Source organism: Asterias amurensis, chromosome 12, assembly GCF_032118995.1.
Source record: "Asterias amurensis chromosome 12, ASM3211899v1".
NCBI lineage: Eukaryota > Metazoa > Echinodermata > Asteroidea > Forcipulatida > Asteriidae > Asterias > Asterias amurensis.
Window position 1 is genome coordinate 14,715,501 of NC_092659.1, and position 15,244 is coordinate 14,730,744.

At 40.3% G+C, this 15,244-nt stretch overlaps 1 protein-coding gene across 10 annotated transcripts in view; it reads left to right on the forward strand.

Annotated features, from left to right (window-relative positions):
• Positions 1-15,244, forward strand: part of LOC139945555 (rho guanine nucleotide exchange factor 7-like) — a 56,064-nt gene that overhangs the window by 12,751 nt on the left and 28,069 nt on the right. For 8 of the 10 annotated variants that reach the window (XM_071942944.1, XM_071942943.1, XM_071942945.1 and 5 more), the window contains exons 3-6: positions 5,402-5,466; positions 6,017-6,111; positions 8,244-8,339; positions 15,045-15,167. In XM_071942944.1, the coding sequence (XP_071799045.1) occupies positions 5,402-5,466; positions 6,017-6,111; positions 8,244-8,339; positions 15,045-15,167 (379 nt within the window). Of the gene's footprint in view, positions 1-1,645; positions 3,424-5,401; positions 5,467-6,016; positions 6,112-8,243; positions 8,340-15,044; positions 15,168-15,244 lie in introns of those variants that run through there. The other 2 variants (XM_071942949.1, XM_071942953.1) reach the window with 2 other exon arrangements.

The following is a 15,244-nucleotide window of genomic DNA, read 5'->3' on the forward strand; positions in this document are numbered from 1 at the left end:
GGGGGTTTACAGTAGCAGGGACTTGTCATGTCACTAGTCTACCAGCTTTTTCACTGGTCCATATATAATACAAATTTATAAGGTTTCCTTTTAACACTCGTTTGTATGTAACTGGGATTTGAAGCCCTATGAGTGACCTTTGCAAGCAGAGGTTTGTGTACTCTTAGCTTTGGGAAGCGATTGAACCAGCTAGAATCTCTTGAACAAACCTTTTTACTGGTCCTCAGGTGTTTTACAATATAACTGGCATGTTGGCAAATGAATGGTGTTTGAAGCTTTGCATGGTGTGGAGAATAAGAGCAACTATAAATATAAATATTAATAGTAAACTTGCGGGTACAACAATGGGTAAAAACTCTTTTGAGGGAGTGGTGGCTCTGAAAAGAGCCGGTTCGTTTCGACGTTTCGAACAGTATACTCTACTCTACTCCTGAAGATGAGCAGAGTATACTGTTCGAAACGTCGAGACCAACCGGCTCTTTTCAGAGCCACCACTCCCTCAAAAGAGTTTTTACCCATGGTTGTACCCGCAAGTTTACTATGAATATTTATATTTATAGTTGCTCTTATTGGCAAATGGTCAACTGTTGAGTAGAGTCTATATGAACATTTGCTTCAGGAATCTTTAGATTTAATGTACAATGTCATAAATATCAAGGAGTACTTTTGAAAGCATCTAAAAAATTACCTTTACAAACTCTAAAATATAGAAATTACAGAATTTTTTGGATGCAAAGATGGTAGATGACTGGTTAATGGTGTATTGACCCATTTCACCTGACGTCATCATCAGAAAAATCTTGAATGCGCCATACTGGTGGGCAATTTCACTGTGCGTTTTTATATATAACTCTATGCATAGAGTATGCTGTGCGTTATGCAGTGAAGTGCGTATTTTAGGCGACGCGGTGTTGATACACGTAAACCTAACTGCCCACCAACATGGTGAGCGTGGCATCAGTCGCCGTGTGTGACGCGCGTGCAAGGGGTCAATACATACTTTTTCTTCATGAAAACTTTGTCTAGCTACATGTATGTACATGTACATTCACATATACATGTATTTTTTATTATTTTGTTATTATTACATGTAGATTTGCTGTGGGGGCTTTATTTTGTTTTCATTCATACACAATACAATGTACAGTTGTACCATGGAGGGAGAGTGGTTGTACATGACAATCTGTTATGTACACGATGTAAAATAAACACTGTGCAAGTTCCCACAGGTGTAGGATGTTGTACGCATACATACACATGTTGTGTGTACATGTGGTGTGGACAATAAAAGTGGGTCAAGTAGTGTGTATCAATTTAAGAAACAATTCAAAACATAGACTTGTCTATTGACGATAACTTCCAAACCATGAATCTCAATTAATCTCAATGAATATTCATATGATTAGAAGGTCGCCCACAGCTACACCAGTTCTCACAATGCCCCCTCGGTGGCTATTGTACTCCGTTTAACCCATCACCCATGACACCTGTATCACCAGCCACTGTCTACCATTCTCTGCTGGGAATGGTCGCATTCTGATCATATGACAACAACAAACCCACTTGTTGAGGCTGTCATGCGGTCGGTAGTAAGAGTGTTACAGTGGTATCAGTACACTGTCTATGAAGGGGTGTGTGGGAGTGTGTGTTTGAAGTCAGTGGCCTAGAAAAAGGGATCGTAAACCAATAATATTGGTGACACCTTTTTTTTTCTGAGTCTGGCCGCCCGGCCACACAAAGTCAAGAGCATCAGCGGGATGGCATTGGATCCGATGGGAGTGCTTTGTTGTGTTTGCAGAACTGGAACTGAATTGATTTTGTTTGTTAGTTGGACCACGTCTGCATTGTATGTAGAGGTGTGCAGAAGGATCATGTTGGCTGGATTGATCAACTTGCAGGCTTAAACCACTAGTTGGTTTTTCATTTGTGAAAAAATTATTTAACGGTTTGTATTTGCCTGTGGTGATTCAAGATGCTTCAAGTGTGTAGGATACAGTGAGCTTCTTTTTGTTTGTCTATGGAGGAAGAACTTTGATTCCACTGTGTGAGCTGTTGGATTTGTAACACCACTCGTTGTAATAGGCCTCGTCGGCAAATATATCCCAGTGAGAAACTAGTGTGGTTTCAGGACATTGATCAACCGATTCAAAACCACTTTGTCTGCTGTGAAGGATTTGTAGTGCCACTTGTTGTCCAAGGGACCATCATCAAGTGAATTCAATACACAAGTTGAGAAGTACTTTACTGCACTGGGAAAGTTTGTTCTGTGTGGGTTAAATTTGTTTGTCGTTTCACACGGTGTAGTTTTCATGAAGCCTTGGAAGACATCTCACATGAGGACAGTAAAGTAGTAACATCGAGATTTGTTACCCAGTTGTGCATTCTGCGATAGTTTAGACACTCTATAGTGTTCAATTGATACAGCTACAATACAAACTGCTTCATGATGATGATTGGGTACCATTTGTGTGTTCTGGGACAGTTTTTACATATTACAACATATCTCATCAATGTTCATATGTGATACATGTACAATGACAAACTGCTTTCTGATTTATATCGTGTAGTTGTTGTGTTTTGCCTCCAAAGTGCATCATTACTGTCAGAATTGTGTGTAATATTGACATTAATTGCGGGGCAGCCATCTTGTGTGCACCATTCACAGCAGTGTAACCAAAGTGAGGTTGGAAGGGAAAAGTAGTCTGACACCTCTGTGGTATATTGAGAATCAGTGTTCGTTGCTGCTGTTGCACACTGGGAACAATACAACATTGAAAGCCTCATTGGTTCCTGATAACCCTCAGTCGCTGTTCAGAGTGATTGACCCAGATGTAGTCCATGGAAGTAGAATTATTGTCTGATCATCCATGGTCAGCTGGCGGGCAGATGTTTCTTCTGGCGGGCAGATGTTTCTCCAGTCTCCTCTCAGACACACCTTGAACATTGTCAGCCTCTGTTGATTTGACATTGGAAGTTGTCAAAAATCTTCTGTCAGTCACATGCGACTCATTGTTTCATCTCATAGAGAAAGATGTTCAGACCAACAACATTGAGACTAATTGCAGTTGAAATGTTCAAAAGAGAATTACAGAATGTATAGTCCTAGTTGTTCAAGTGTTTTACTGTGATTGGATAGACTTTCTATGAAATTTCATCCGGACTTTATTTGGCACAACCAACAAAAAGACTAAACTCTGTAAACGTTTCGATATGGGCTCTCAAATCTAAGCCGACTTTCTTTTACAATTGCTTGTGAAGAGAAGCAAAAACAAAAGTCACTTTCTTGACCTGTCGACGTTCGCTCAATGTGGATTTATAAATTGCGTACCAATGCAAAGATGAACTGTTGTTTAAGGACGTGCACCACCAGCCCTCTTGATCTCGGACCAGGGAAGAGGACATACTTTTTCGATTACAGTTCATGTACGTGAAATTGAAATTTTGAATTCTTAAGGCCGAGTTATAGTCAGTGGGCGATGGAAATCTTGACGCGCGATCATAAATTTTAGGATCGCGCATCAAGATTTCCATCGCGGGACCAAATATTTTAACCGCCCTTCTGCCGCCCTTTAAGTTTACAGTTACCAACAAGTATTTCACTTTCTCAGTTTTGAAGATACTGCATTACATGTATGTGTTCAACTGTGCATACAAAATGGCACACCTTGGTGTGGTAATCCAGCAAACCATAGTGCGACACTGTACTATGATCTTTGCTCTGGCAGAAGTGACACTCAATGGGCGACGTTTTGGGACACTTGGTGGCAGCAGACGTACCGGGTAAATCCAAAGTTCTTGGAAATGTGCGCGAGCTAGATCAACATTGGAAATTTACCTGGTACATCTACCTACATGCCACCTACATGTACTTGTAGTGTTCCCAAAGATGACCACTGATCTGGTGATATAAATTTGTTGTGCCTTCAGTTCAGGGCCCAATTTCGTAGAGCTGCTAAGCACAAACATTTGCTTAGCATGAAATTTCTGAAAATCACGTGAACATTTGTATGGTAATCCTGTTTTTATCGAGGCAAAAATTTCATGCTAAGCAAATTTTTGTGCTTAGCAGCTCTATGAAATTGGGCCCAGATGTTTTAAAAAGGAACTAATTGCCTTCGGATTGGCCGAATTGGGCTATAAAAAGTGTTTGATAATATGAAATGGAAATGGTTGGAAAGCTGTTTTAAAAGTAGAATATAAAAAACTTATAATGAGTCACACAAATGTCCCTCTAAATTGTGTCGTTTTCCTTTTACATTTACTTTGTGAACTTGAACTGTACTTGAACTGATCATACAGTTCGAGAGAGAAACAAATTGAAAACATAGGAAAAGTTTTGTTTTTTTTAAATTCAACAATATTTTACTGGCCCAGCCCTTGAAGAATTGTTACTCTTTGTGAATGAAATAATCAAATGCTGACCGGAAATTCATTCCTTCTGTAACCACCTTTGTACCCTTTTTCAAGGAAGTGGATTGTTTCTGACTGGTTCCCACAAAATTACAGGAAAAAACTTGTCCATGTCATCATTAAACCATTTTTTGTATTGATCATCAAATGTTGTGGGCTGGTTTGATGGATTGGTTGACCTGTGGGTACATGTACATGATGGAATGTTGAGCTCGCTCAGACACTTCTTACTCATACAATGTACATACATTGTAGTGTTGTGGTTTACCTGTTCAGTCATGGTTGGAAGAGGTTCTGCGATTTTCCGCCTCCGTTTTTAAAACAAAAAATGTTGTCTGTACATGAGTAGGTGTTAGGCCTGGAATTACATACACTGTAGGCCATGACCTCATTTGCCCCTGGTCTTTGCCTTGAAAAGTTTCCCAAACAATACATGTAACGACTTTAAAATATTTCCAATGGAAGTGCCCTTTTGTAAATGTAAATGGTCCTTCCTGCTCATATAGTTGCAACTTGTGGCTTAGTTCCAAGTTTAAAACTCATGATTAAAGCATTGATTTCTCAGGATTTTTCAGGTTTTTGTTTTTCTTCAACATCTTCTTTTAACTACATATGAGTTACAAGTTTTTTGGAATAAGTAAAGTATCCACCACATTGTGTCCTAACCTGTAAGTTTTTTATGTCTGATCCACTGAGTCTGTAGTAAACTTTTTAAATAATAACATCTGGGCAGTTCTGGTTCTAGGGTAAGGGGGAACCCAGGACTGAGTGCCATCTGTGGGGATTTTAAAAACTCGTCAAATCTCATTCCTGAAGTAGACAATGTTGGTAGAGCGGCGGCACGTTAATCTGGAGGTCGTTGGTTCGAATCCCACTCTAGTCAGTTCTTTGTTCAACCCCCAAAATCATTTCATAGTTTACCCAGTCAGTTTCCCCTATGGTTTATATTAATGTTGGATTTAATGTACTTTATGGTTTTCCTTTCTTACAGACGGTCCATCTCAGTCCAAGGAAGGAGCTATAGAGGAGACAGAGAAACAGAAGTACTATGAGGAGGTAAATAAACCAGCACTTCTTTTGCTCGATAAAATATTGCACATAATTCAATTTAATAAGTTTTAACCCTTAGAATCTTCAAAACTCACACAGCTCTCAGATTATGAAAAAACAAAAGAATTTAAATTTAAAATATCAACTTTTTTTAAATGTCACAATATCTATGCACTGGCCTCAAAATATGTCTTGACACCCACAGCAATAGACCTTTATCACGGTGTGGTCATCTTGGTTTTACTCCATTCCAACTCATTGTAACCAAACTGAGGCTGGACGAAATAATAGTCTGATGCCACGTTTGCGCAATGAATGTAACCATTCTTTACTGTTATTGGAAACAGGGAACATGACCAAGATGGTGACAGCGAGATAAAGGTCTGTTGCCCTGGTGCACTGTGCTTTTGCCGAGTTCCAAGACATCTTTACATTTTCCTCAGAGTGCCCTCACCAGAGCTCAGTTCAAGGCCTGTCTATGTTTGATATGATTTCATGTGAATGACATCCATGTACAGTGTACTTTGATTGTAACACCAACTTTTCTTTCTTTCAGGTTGTACAGGCACTCCTGGAGTCAGAACGTCGTCATGAGCAAGAGCTAAGATCATTATTAACGTCGTATTTAAGGCCGCTAGAATCTGCCAATATGTAAGTCATTCCTCAACATGGTTTCCATTTCCCTATAGATCGTAATACCCCCTTCACATCCTCCTTGCCCCTTCCTTCCGTCCTCCCCTCCCTCTAACAGATAAGTTTAAAACTAGAACCCAGTCACACTGCCGTTTCCCTCATCTGTGATGATTCTTCCCCTAATGACTTCCGAAGCGTATCCTTCCATCAAAAGTGTGGTTACGTGTTTGCCAGTTAAAAAGTTTCCTGCAAGTTAATATTTAATGATTTGCAGTAGAACTTACATCCCAAAGTTTAAAGACTTGCACACATATCCACCCTGCTGGGTGTTCAAGGTGCAGTAAAACCCCCCCCCCCCCAAAAAAAAAAAAGGAAAAACAGACACAACCAAATTAGCGATAAAGATAAGTTTTGAGAAGAGATTTGAATTTTGTGGTACAAAGACAAGTTCTTAGATTAAGTGGTAGAGAGTTTCAGATGCGTGGCGCAGCTGAAGAAAAAGACCTGTCGCCCCTGTCGAGACTTGGGTTCAATGAGGAGAAGCATGGAACTTTATACTTTACTTGCAGTTAATACAATGAGCGACTTTCAGTTCTTTGAAACAACTATTTTAATATGTATGAACTGGGCTCTAATTTCCATAAAGAAAACCTCAAATGCGTTGACATCATTCAGCCGCCATCCTAGAGGTAAACGGAAGGGTGAAACAATAGAAACACACAAAATTTTCCGCACGGCGGACATCAATTAGCCATGTTGAGTATCGAAGAACATACCTTTAAAATGAAAGACAAATAAGTTTTAAACCTCCTCTTACTGTGTATTCAAGTAAAAACACTGTTGCATTCTAAATCTTGTGTCAGCAAGGTTTTTGTTTTCATTTTGAATCTGGTCTTTTACCCAAAAATCTGGTCTATTAAATATGTTTAGCTACAAGCCCTGCAGTCTTGTAGACTTTCCCTCCAAAGTTGAGCCCTGGTACAAGACCTTTGGTCTAGTGAAAATTCAAGCCCTGGTACATGACGACCTACATGTTTGGTCTAGTGGAAGTTCAACCCGTGGTATTTTATGACAGTCAAAGGTGATCCCGTGGTGATACCAATCGAATGGTATTTGATGCCCGGCATGACAGCGCCAAATAAGATTAATACTGTATTACTATGACGACGGAAATTCTTTTTCTTCATCATCAATTCTGACGATTAACTCCCGACCGCTGGTCACAGCTTGTTGCCGTTGCGATAACATGCAAGGGCAGACACCAGAAAGGCCAAATAAACAAGTTGGGAAAGAATCTCAGGCTATTTTCACATTGAGTGCACTGTACCCTCGGAAAAAGGAGGAAAATGATTGGATTCTGTCTCCGCGTGTGTTTTATTTATTATAACAGTTGATTAATGAAAAGCAGAGGTAAATGTATTCAATATGGATAGGGAGAAGGCGCCTGAAGTGAATAAATAAATACCTTCAGCATTAACCCTGCAAATCATCTTTGAAAACAAACAAACACAAATGTCATTTTAAAGGAACATTTCAGAATTGGTTTTGCTAGCAAAAAAGTTGCTGGCAGTGTAAGCACTTGATGTGATCCACCATATACATAAACTGACAAACCTGTAGAAGTTTTAGATCGATCGGCCATCTGGATCATGAGAGAATAGTGAAAAAACACCCTTGTCACTCGAAGTTGTGTGCTTTCTGATGCATGATTTCAAGACCTCAAATTCTAAACTTGAGGTCTCGAAATCAAATTCATGGAAAATTACTTCTTTCTCGAAAACTACATCACTTCAGAGAGAGCAGTTTCTCACAATGTTTTATACTATCAACAGCTCCCCATTACTCGTTACCAATTGAGGTTTTATGCTGATAAATATTTTGAGTAATTACCAATAGTGTCCACTGCCTTTAAGCCCGGTTCATACTTCCTGCGAATGCGAATGCGAAGCGAATTTGACGTGAGTTTGTTGTCACAACCTTCCTTTTGCAGCTATATTCGCAAGTGAGTTTAGCAGAGCTGAACTGCTGCGAATATTCGTTGCGAATTTTGTGACGTCAACATTCGCTTCGCATTCGCAGGAAGTATGAACCTGGCTTTACTGAGATTTTTAATACCATTCTCAATATTTTGTATTATTTTCCCTCTACAGCTTGTCAGGTAGAGAGTTTGCACATCTCTGTGGTAATATTGAAGAAGTGTTAACTTTCCAGCAAACGCTGCTCGCAACGTTAGAAGAAAATGCCAAGTAAGTATTTAGTCCGTAGTCACTCTCGCACAGTATCTGTACAGATACTTTTTAATAGATTTGAGGTTAAAAAAAACCACCCATTTGTTAAGCAATGTACATTGTACATACTCGGTACTTTCCCCCGAGTCCTGTAAAATAAGCCACAGAGGTGTACATGTATTACTCGGGTGGGATTCAAACCCATGACTTTTCCATTCTTGAGCAGATGCCTAGTACCGACTAACTGAAGATGCCAGGCAGTTTTAATCCTATCAGACAATTTAATAGATGTTAAACTTTATCCACGGTATTATTATTGTTATTATTTTGTTTGTTTTATTTGTGTTTTGGGTTTTTTTTTTGTGTTGGGGGGGGGGGGGGGCGCCTTCATTTTATGATTGTTTATCTCGTTGTTTCAGCATGTCTGTTTGTGTTGTATGGTTTGGGTGTGATCTCTTTTGTTGTTGTCAAAAATATTTTGTTCCTACAATGTACACCGTAAGCAGTTTGCACGTTGTACAATTTTGTGTTTTAGACGTGTGTAATAATAATATTAACAGTGTTCATTTTCAGCAACCACATCTGAGCCTTTCAAATCGATAAATGTACACATACTGTACATAATGCAGTATTCAGAACCTACTGTTGTTACATGTACATTTCACTGAGCACATTCATGACATTATCTATGGTGGCTGCAGTACCATAATATCAGTGGAGCAGAACAATGCGCTTCCTGGAAATCTCTGCTCTGCTCCCACATTGCAAAACCCTGTGGGTGTATTGTGTGACTTTATGTCTTAAAAGGTTACAACCGAACATAGTAGTACACGCGTAACCTCTTAAAGGGTTTTGATACCTTTGTACAGGGCTATGAAGTTTTTGGCGGTGACACTGGATCCCTACTCACTCTGAATGAAGATGAACATACACATGTAATTTCCCTGGTTGCAGCCTCATAAGTCGTCAATTATTTGTGAAAGAAAAAGATGAAAATCACAGAGCAATGTTTTCAAGAGAGTTGCACAAATCCTTTGTTCAGTGAAGGCCTACTACTATGCAAAAATGATTTTCGTCCCGAGACGAAAATTATTCTTGTGGAATTGTTTTACTAATTTTTCACAAATTCCAGCACCTCATCAACAAGTAATAGTTTAAGGGAAGCTTTCTACCCTTGTTATCTTTGAACCAAGTATGTTTCATGTACATCTGTGGAATGTGTAAGAGTAACTATAATTGATATAAATATAAATAGTAGACTTGCGGGGACAACCATGTGTAAAATTCCTTTCGAGTGAGTCCTGGCTCTGAAATGAGCCGGTTTGGTCTTGACGCTTCGAACAGTATACTCTGCTCGTCTTCAGGAGATTGTGGAATTTGTGTTTAGTGTCCTACAGAAAGTACCCAAACCCTTTAAAGGGCATTGGAGTGATGCCAAACCCAGTGTTTTATGAGGTGTTCCACTCAATGCCAGAATGTCATCAAGGGTACATTCACACTGATTGCACACAGCCATTTCTCTTCTCCTTATTGCTACTGTTCCAAGTTGTCATGTTTAGTTGTGTTTGTGTCTCTCCATCTTCTCTACTGTCTTGCTCCTCTTCTGTTTCCTTTTCTAGTTTCCCATTCACCCAGAAGTAAATACACTGTGAACGATTTCCCTTATATCAGTTGCTACTAAAAAATCACCATTTGCTGCTAAAAAATAAGCATTCTACCTCCATGATATACGCGTAAAGAATCCAGTGTGCACAAAATAAGTATGAAATTACTCCCTGCTGATACATATCCCAATTAAAGGGAAGGAACACGTTTGGTAATTACTCAAAACAAATATTAACTTAAAAACTGACTTGGTAACGAGCATTTGGGAGCTGTTAGTAGTATAAAACATTGTGAGAAACGGCTCCCTCTGAGGTAGCATAGATTTTGAGAAAGAGTTAATTTCTCACTAAAATAATAAAAGACTTCTAGCTAGAAGTCTTTTATTCCTATCTGAAAGCACACAAATTTGTCCAACATGGGTGTTTTTTCTCTCATCATTTTCTCGCAACTTCGATGACCAATTGAGCTCAGATTTTCACAGGCTTGTTATGTTATGCTTATGTTGGGATACACCAAGTGAGAAGACTGGTAATTGACAATTACCAAACTTGTACCTTCCCTTTAATCAAATTTTGAACCAATAGTAAGGATATTATTAATAGTCAACAAGTCAAGCCTGAAACTGCAGGGCCACTCTGTACATGTAGTCATTTTAACACAATATAAACACAGGGTTGAATGAACTTTGAAGAGTGAAAACAAGCTTGAATTCCACCACACTATTAGTCACCAGTCTGGTATCCCATCGCTGCGTAATACTCATCATGCACTCCATCAAACAGTCAGGTCACCAATACCCTGTTAGTGTTTACCTGAAACCTCTGTGTAATGCAACCACAAAATATTGCACCTTCACCCAGGATTCAAAGAGAAAGCTGGACAACAAAGACCCAAATATTTAATCTCAAAGAACTAAATGGATTTTCTGGTTGATTACCCATGGACAGAAATACAATGGTGGTTTGACATTTCACCTTGTACATGTAGCAATCAGTCTGTAGATGAAGCTGTTGTTTGGTGCTTTAGACCACAGTATCCGTTGTTATTGTTCAATTCCATGTTTGAATAGATATAAATCCTGGCAATTAGATTGATGTCATTGCAGTCAGAAAAGCAAACAAAAGTCTCTCCATTGATGATAGGTTCCCCAAGCAAAACCAAATCCCTTCTCCATGTCCCAACTAATAATAATAACAACCCGTTTTTATATAGCGCTTTTCACATCCGGATGGCGTCCGAAAGCGCTTCACATTATTACCCCTGGTCACTGGGCCTTAAATCACTCCTTAAACCATCTCAGCTCCCTGGTGGGGAGTATGCAGCCTGTGCAACATTAATATGGGCTACTCGGCTAAATCAATCTCAAGAACCATCTCTGCCCTCACAGGTACCCATTTACCCCTGGGTGGAGAGAAGCAAATATAGTTAAGTGTCTTGCTCAGGGACACAAGTGTCACGACCTGGATTCGAACCCACACTCTGATGAACAGAAGCACCAGAGCTTGAGTTCGGTTCTCTTATCCGCTCGGCCACAATACCCCATACATTGAGCTTATAGAGCCTATTCATTTTGCTCATTTGGGTTTAATAACGAGAGCTGGCATCTCTTGTTTTTTTTGCTTTTTGTCATAATGAATCACAAGACCAAACCCCGGAGGAAACTGGCTTTTAAGGCACAAAGGCCAGCGTTTTGACTATTGACAATTATATTTTCTGCCAAGAAAATTGTCGAGCTGTATCTAGAGAAGTCTATTTTAAGTAGGATTTGAAACTTTGCATGGTGGAAATACGATATGGAAAGTTTTGCGGTAACACAATGTAATGGCCGTCTCTAAATTAGTGGGGGTGGTTCTGAGGTTGAGGTTTTTAGTAACAAGTCTACAATGTACACAATGTTCACGCTAACATGTTTATTAACTTGTAAACAGTCACAATACAACTCATTATCATGAACATTGGCATGATTTGGATCTGGAGGTCAGTGACCTCAAAACCGTTAAAATTAACCCTTTAGAAAATATAGCGGCTGCAAGGGTTAGATTTCTACGGCACATGCACGCACACACCCAGATATTTGAACCATGGAGGTAGGTCCCAACTTCAGAATCAATCCAACTACACGTACATGTATACATTCATGGTATATTGTACACGATATTACTGTAAAGTTGGGTCTGGTCCAAATAGACCACAAACTATGGTTACAGTTTGGACGGCCCAACTGTAGCTAGCTGAGACCCAGACATCTGTCACCATGCAGGGGATCTGGGATTTGGACCAGCCGCTGTTTTATACATCGCATGGGATGGTCTCAACATTAACACCAGACTACTGGCAGGTGGCGAGGGAATTAAGTTCAGACTGTGTGAATGTGATGGAGAAACTATTGAATCTTCTTAGGTTTTATCATGGATATGTCTTAAGTTATAATTACTGTGTAACCTCAGGGAAACTTACAAGATGATGGAAAGATGTGGAGGCATTGTCATTATCACTGGCCTTGAAATAACCCACAGCGATTGCCAAGGTTTCCTGTGCTGTCGTGCCCTTTGATATGTTCCAATTACAAAGTTAAGTTTCCCTCATAAAGGGGGCCCCGTACCCGAGGGAAATTGCTGTGCACCTTCAAGAGCGAAGGTCAAGGCCTGTTATCACTATCTTGCAGTCCCATCCACAGTTGGCCTGTCCCATCCACAGTTGGGCTGTCCCAACTACATACTCATCTTAGAGCGAAGGTCAAGGCCTGTTATCACTATCCTGCAGTCTCATCCACAGTTGGGCTGTCCCATCCACAGTTGGGCACAGGTTTCCTGTGCTGTGGTGCCCTTTGATATGTTCCAATTACAAAGTTCAGTTTCCCTCATAAAGGGGGCCCTGTACCAGAGGGAAATTGCTGTGCACCTTCAAGAGCGAAGGTCAAGGCCTGTTATCACTATCCTGCAGTCTCATCCACAGTTGGGCTGTCCAATCCACAGTTGGGCTGTCCCAACTACATACTCATCTTGGGAAAGGCCTCAACTATAATTGGGACGATTTGAAGTTGGGACGGATGCTTTACCATCCTTGTCAACATACATGTACCACCTCACGACAATCAGTCAGTAAAACGGATTTCTGATTCATGTAGTCGGTGTAACCCGAGTAACCGTTAAAGCACCCTTATTTAAAGTCTTGTCAGTTTTGGTTTTGTTCCGCCCACACAATCACACCATAGACTTAAGGTCAAGATCACTCTACTCCATATGAATGAATACATTGTCAAACACGCACGAACTTAATTCACTCATATAGATACATGTACATGCTGACTTCCAGCCCATTTTTCATTTGAACATTAGCTATCTGCTAAACACATTGGCAGGAAACCCACGAAGCACCCCGGCTCACCCCTCTTTACATATTCCTGTACCCAGCACAGTAGTTCTCAATGTTCGGGCATCCTGTACCCCCTTATTGCCATTTCTTGTCAGATTACAGTCATTTCCACTTCCATGAGGCCCTACAGCGTAGCTCCTGGACACATTCCAATGAATCCCGGTTTAAAGGGCATCAGTGGGGTTTTGTGGGGGGGGGGTGAAGGATTGAATCCATCTCCATGGTTGAGTTTTCAGTTAACACCATAGAAATAGAACCCGGAGAACGCTGAGTGTCTCATTGTGCGTGCGGTTTCGTTGTGAGACCGTTTTCTATGGACACACACACGCCATTTTCGTAACGCGTGTATGGCAAAAGTTTTGCCATACAATGACATCATCATTGACCAATGAAAATACTAGAAATGGTCTACGTGCGCTGACATATTGCCATTTTGCCATACGCGTGTGTCACACGATGATAATTTTGCCATACACGCATATTGCGGGGTATTGATACACCGCATCCACAGACGACACAGAGGGTGGTTGAGCTCAGTGGTTAACACACACAAGTGTTATGTACGCCTGCAACTATTGACCTCCTACATGTGTATTTATAACTTTTTGCAAAAGCTCCCATCGGTTTTGTATACATGGACACTTTCCGACTGTGGATTTTTTTTGGAACCGTGGACCCTATTGTCACCTTTTGTATAGGTCCCTGGTTTGAATGTGTACACCTACTCACCAATACAAAAACCCCTGACCTATAACGATGTCATGAATTTCAATGCTTACGGTGCCCTCTAAAGTGCAAGAATCTATATTGTAAGCGCAGAGTTCCAGGGTAAGCAGTGCATTGAAATTGAGCACCGAGGCCCAATTTCAATTTCATAGAGCTACTTTTTAAGCAGAACATACCGCTTTTAACTTTCTCTGCTTAGCAGTAATAAGCAGAATACCAGCCACAGATTGATAGTGAAATGAACTTAAGGCGTCTGAAACCTTTCCACTGGTTAGGATCCCCCCCCACCCCCACCACAACAAAATATTCATAAATAACTCGAGACAGTTTCGCTATTCCTATTGGTGGAGAGCGCGTCATGTGGGTGTGTATAAACCTTTGTTTATGACCAGTAAAAAAGTGTTGAAACATGGGCGTGACATGCGACTTTGCACCTGTTCTTATAAGACAGTTTCTTCATTCCTATTGGTCGAGAGCAACGGCTGAAACAGTTGTGCCACATCAGTTTTGTTACAAACTGTGTACCATTTAAGATCCTAGAAGATGAATGGTTTACTCTGACCGCAGTCTTGGGTGCTCCACTATAGACGATGTGACCACTGACGTCACACGAAAACCATAACATGATTTGCCCGCATACCGCCGGGCAAAACCTTTGTGTTTTGGCAGCCAGCTAAAAAGTATACGCAATCTTACTATGACTACGCAACTCAGTGCCCGGGGAAACACGACGTATATAGTGTTTTGTCAACAGAGGGCGGTTTGAATGTAAACATAGGTCACATCGTCTATAGAATGACAGTCCTTCTCAGGAATGGATGTCATCCCAAATCATACTGTATTGTATTGTTTTACAATTTATGACACATTTTTGTTATGAAATGAAAGTTTGAATGGAAAAACAGGAAATCAAACAAACAAACAAACAAACAAACACACATTACAAATAAACAAACTTGTCCCATTTCCTATTTGAAAACTAACATGCTAAAACATTGATTGTTTGAATCGTTGCAGGTTGGAAGGAAGGCAGAAGAGAATTGGAGCTTGTTTCATGAGGGCAGCAACTCAGTACAAGACCCTTTATTCATCCTACTGTGCCAATCACCCCAAGGCTGTGGCTGTATTAACAGAACACAAGTAAGTATTATAACACCCCTTACCAATATTCTGCCTTTTCATTGGTTTAGAGCGCGTCACATGATATGTCTTAGTTT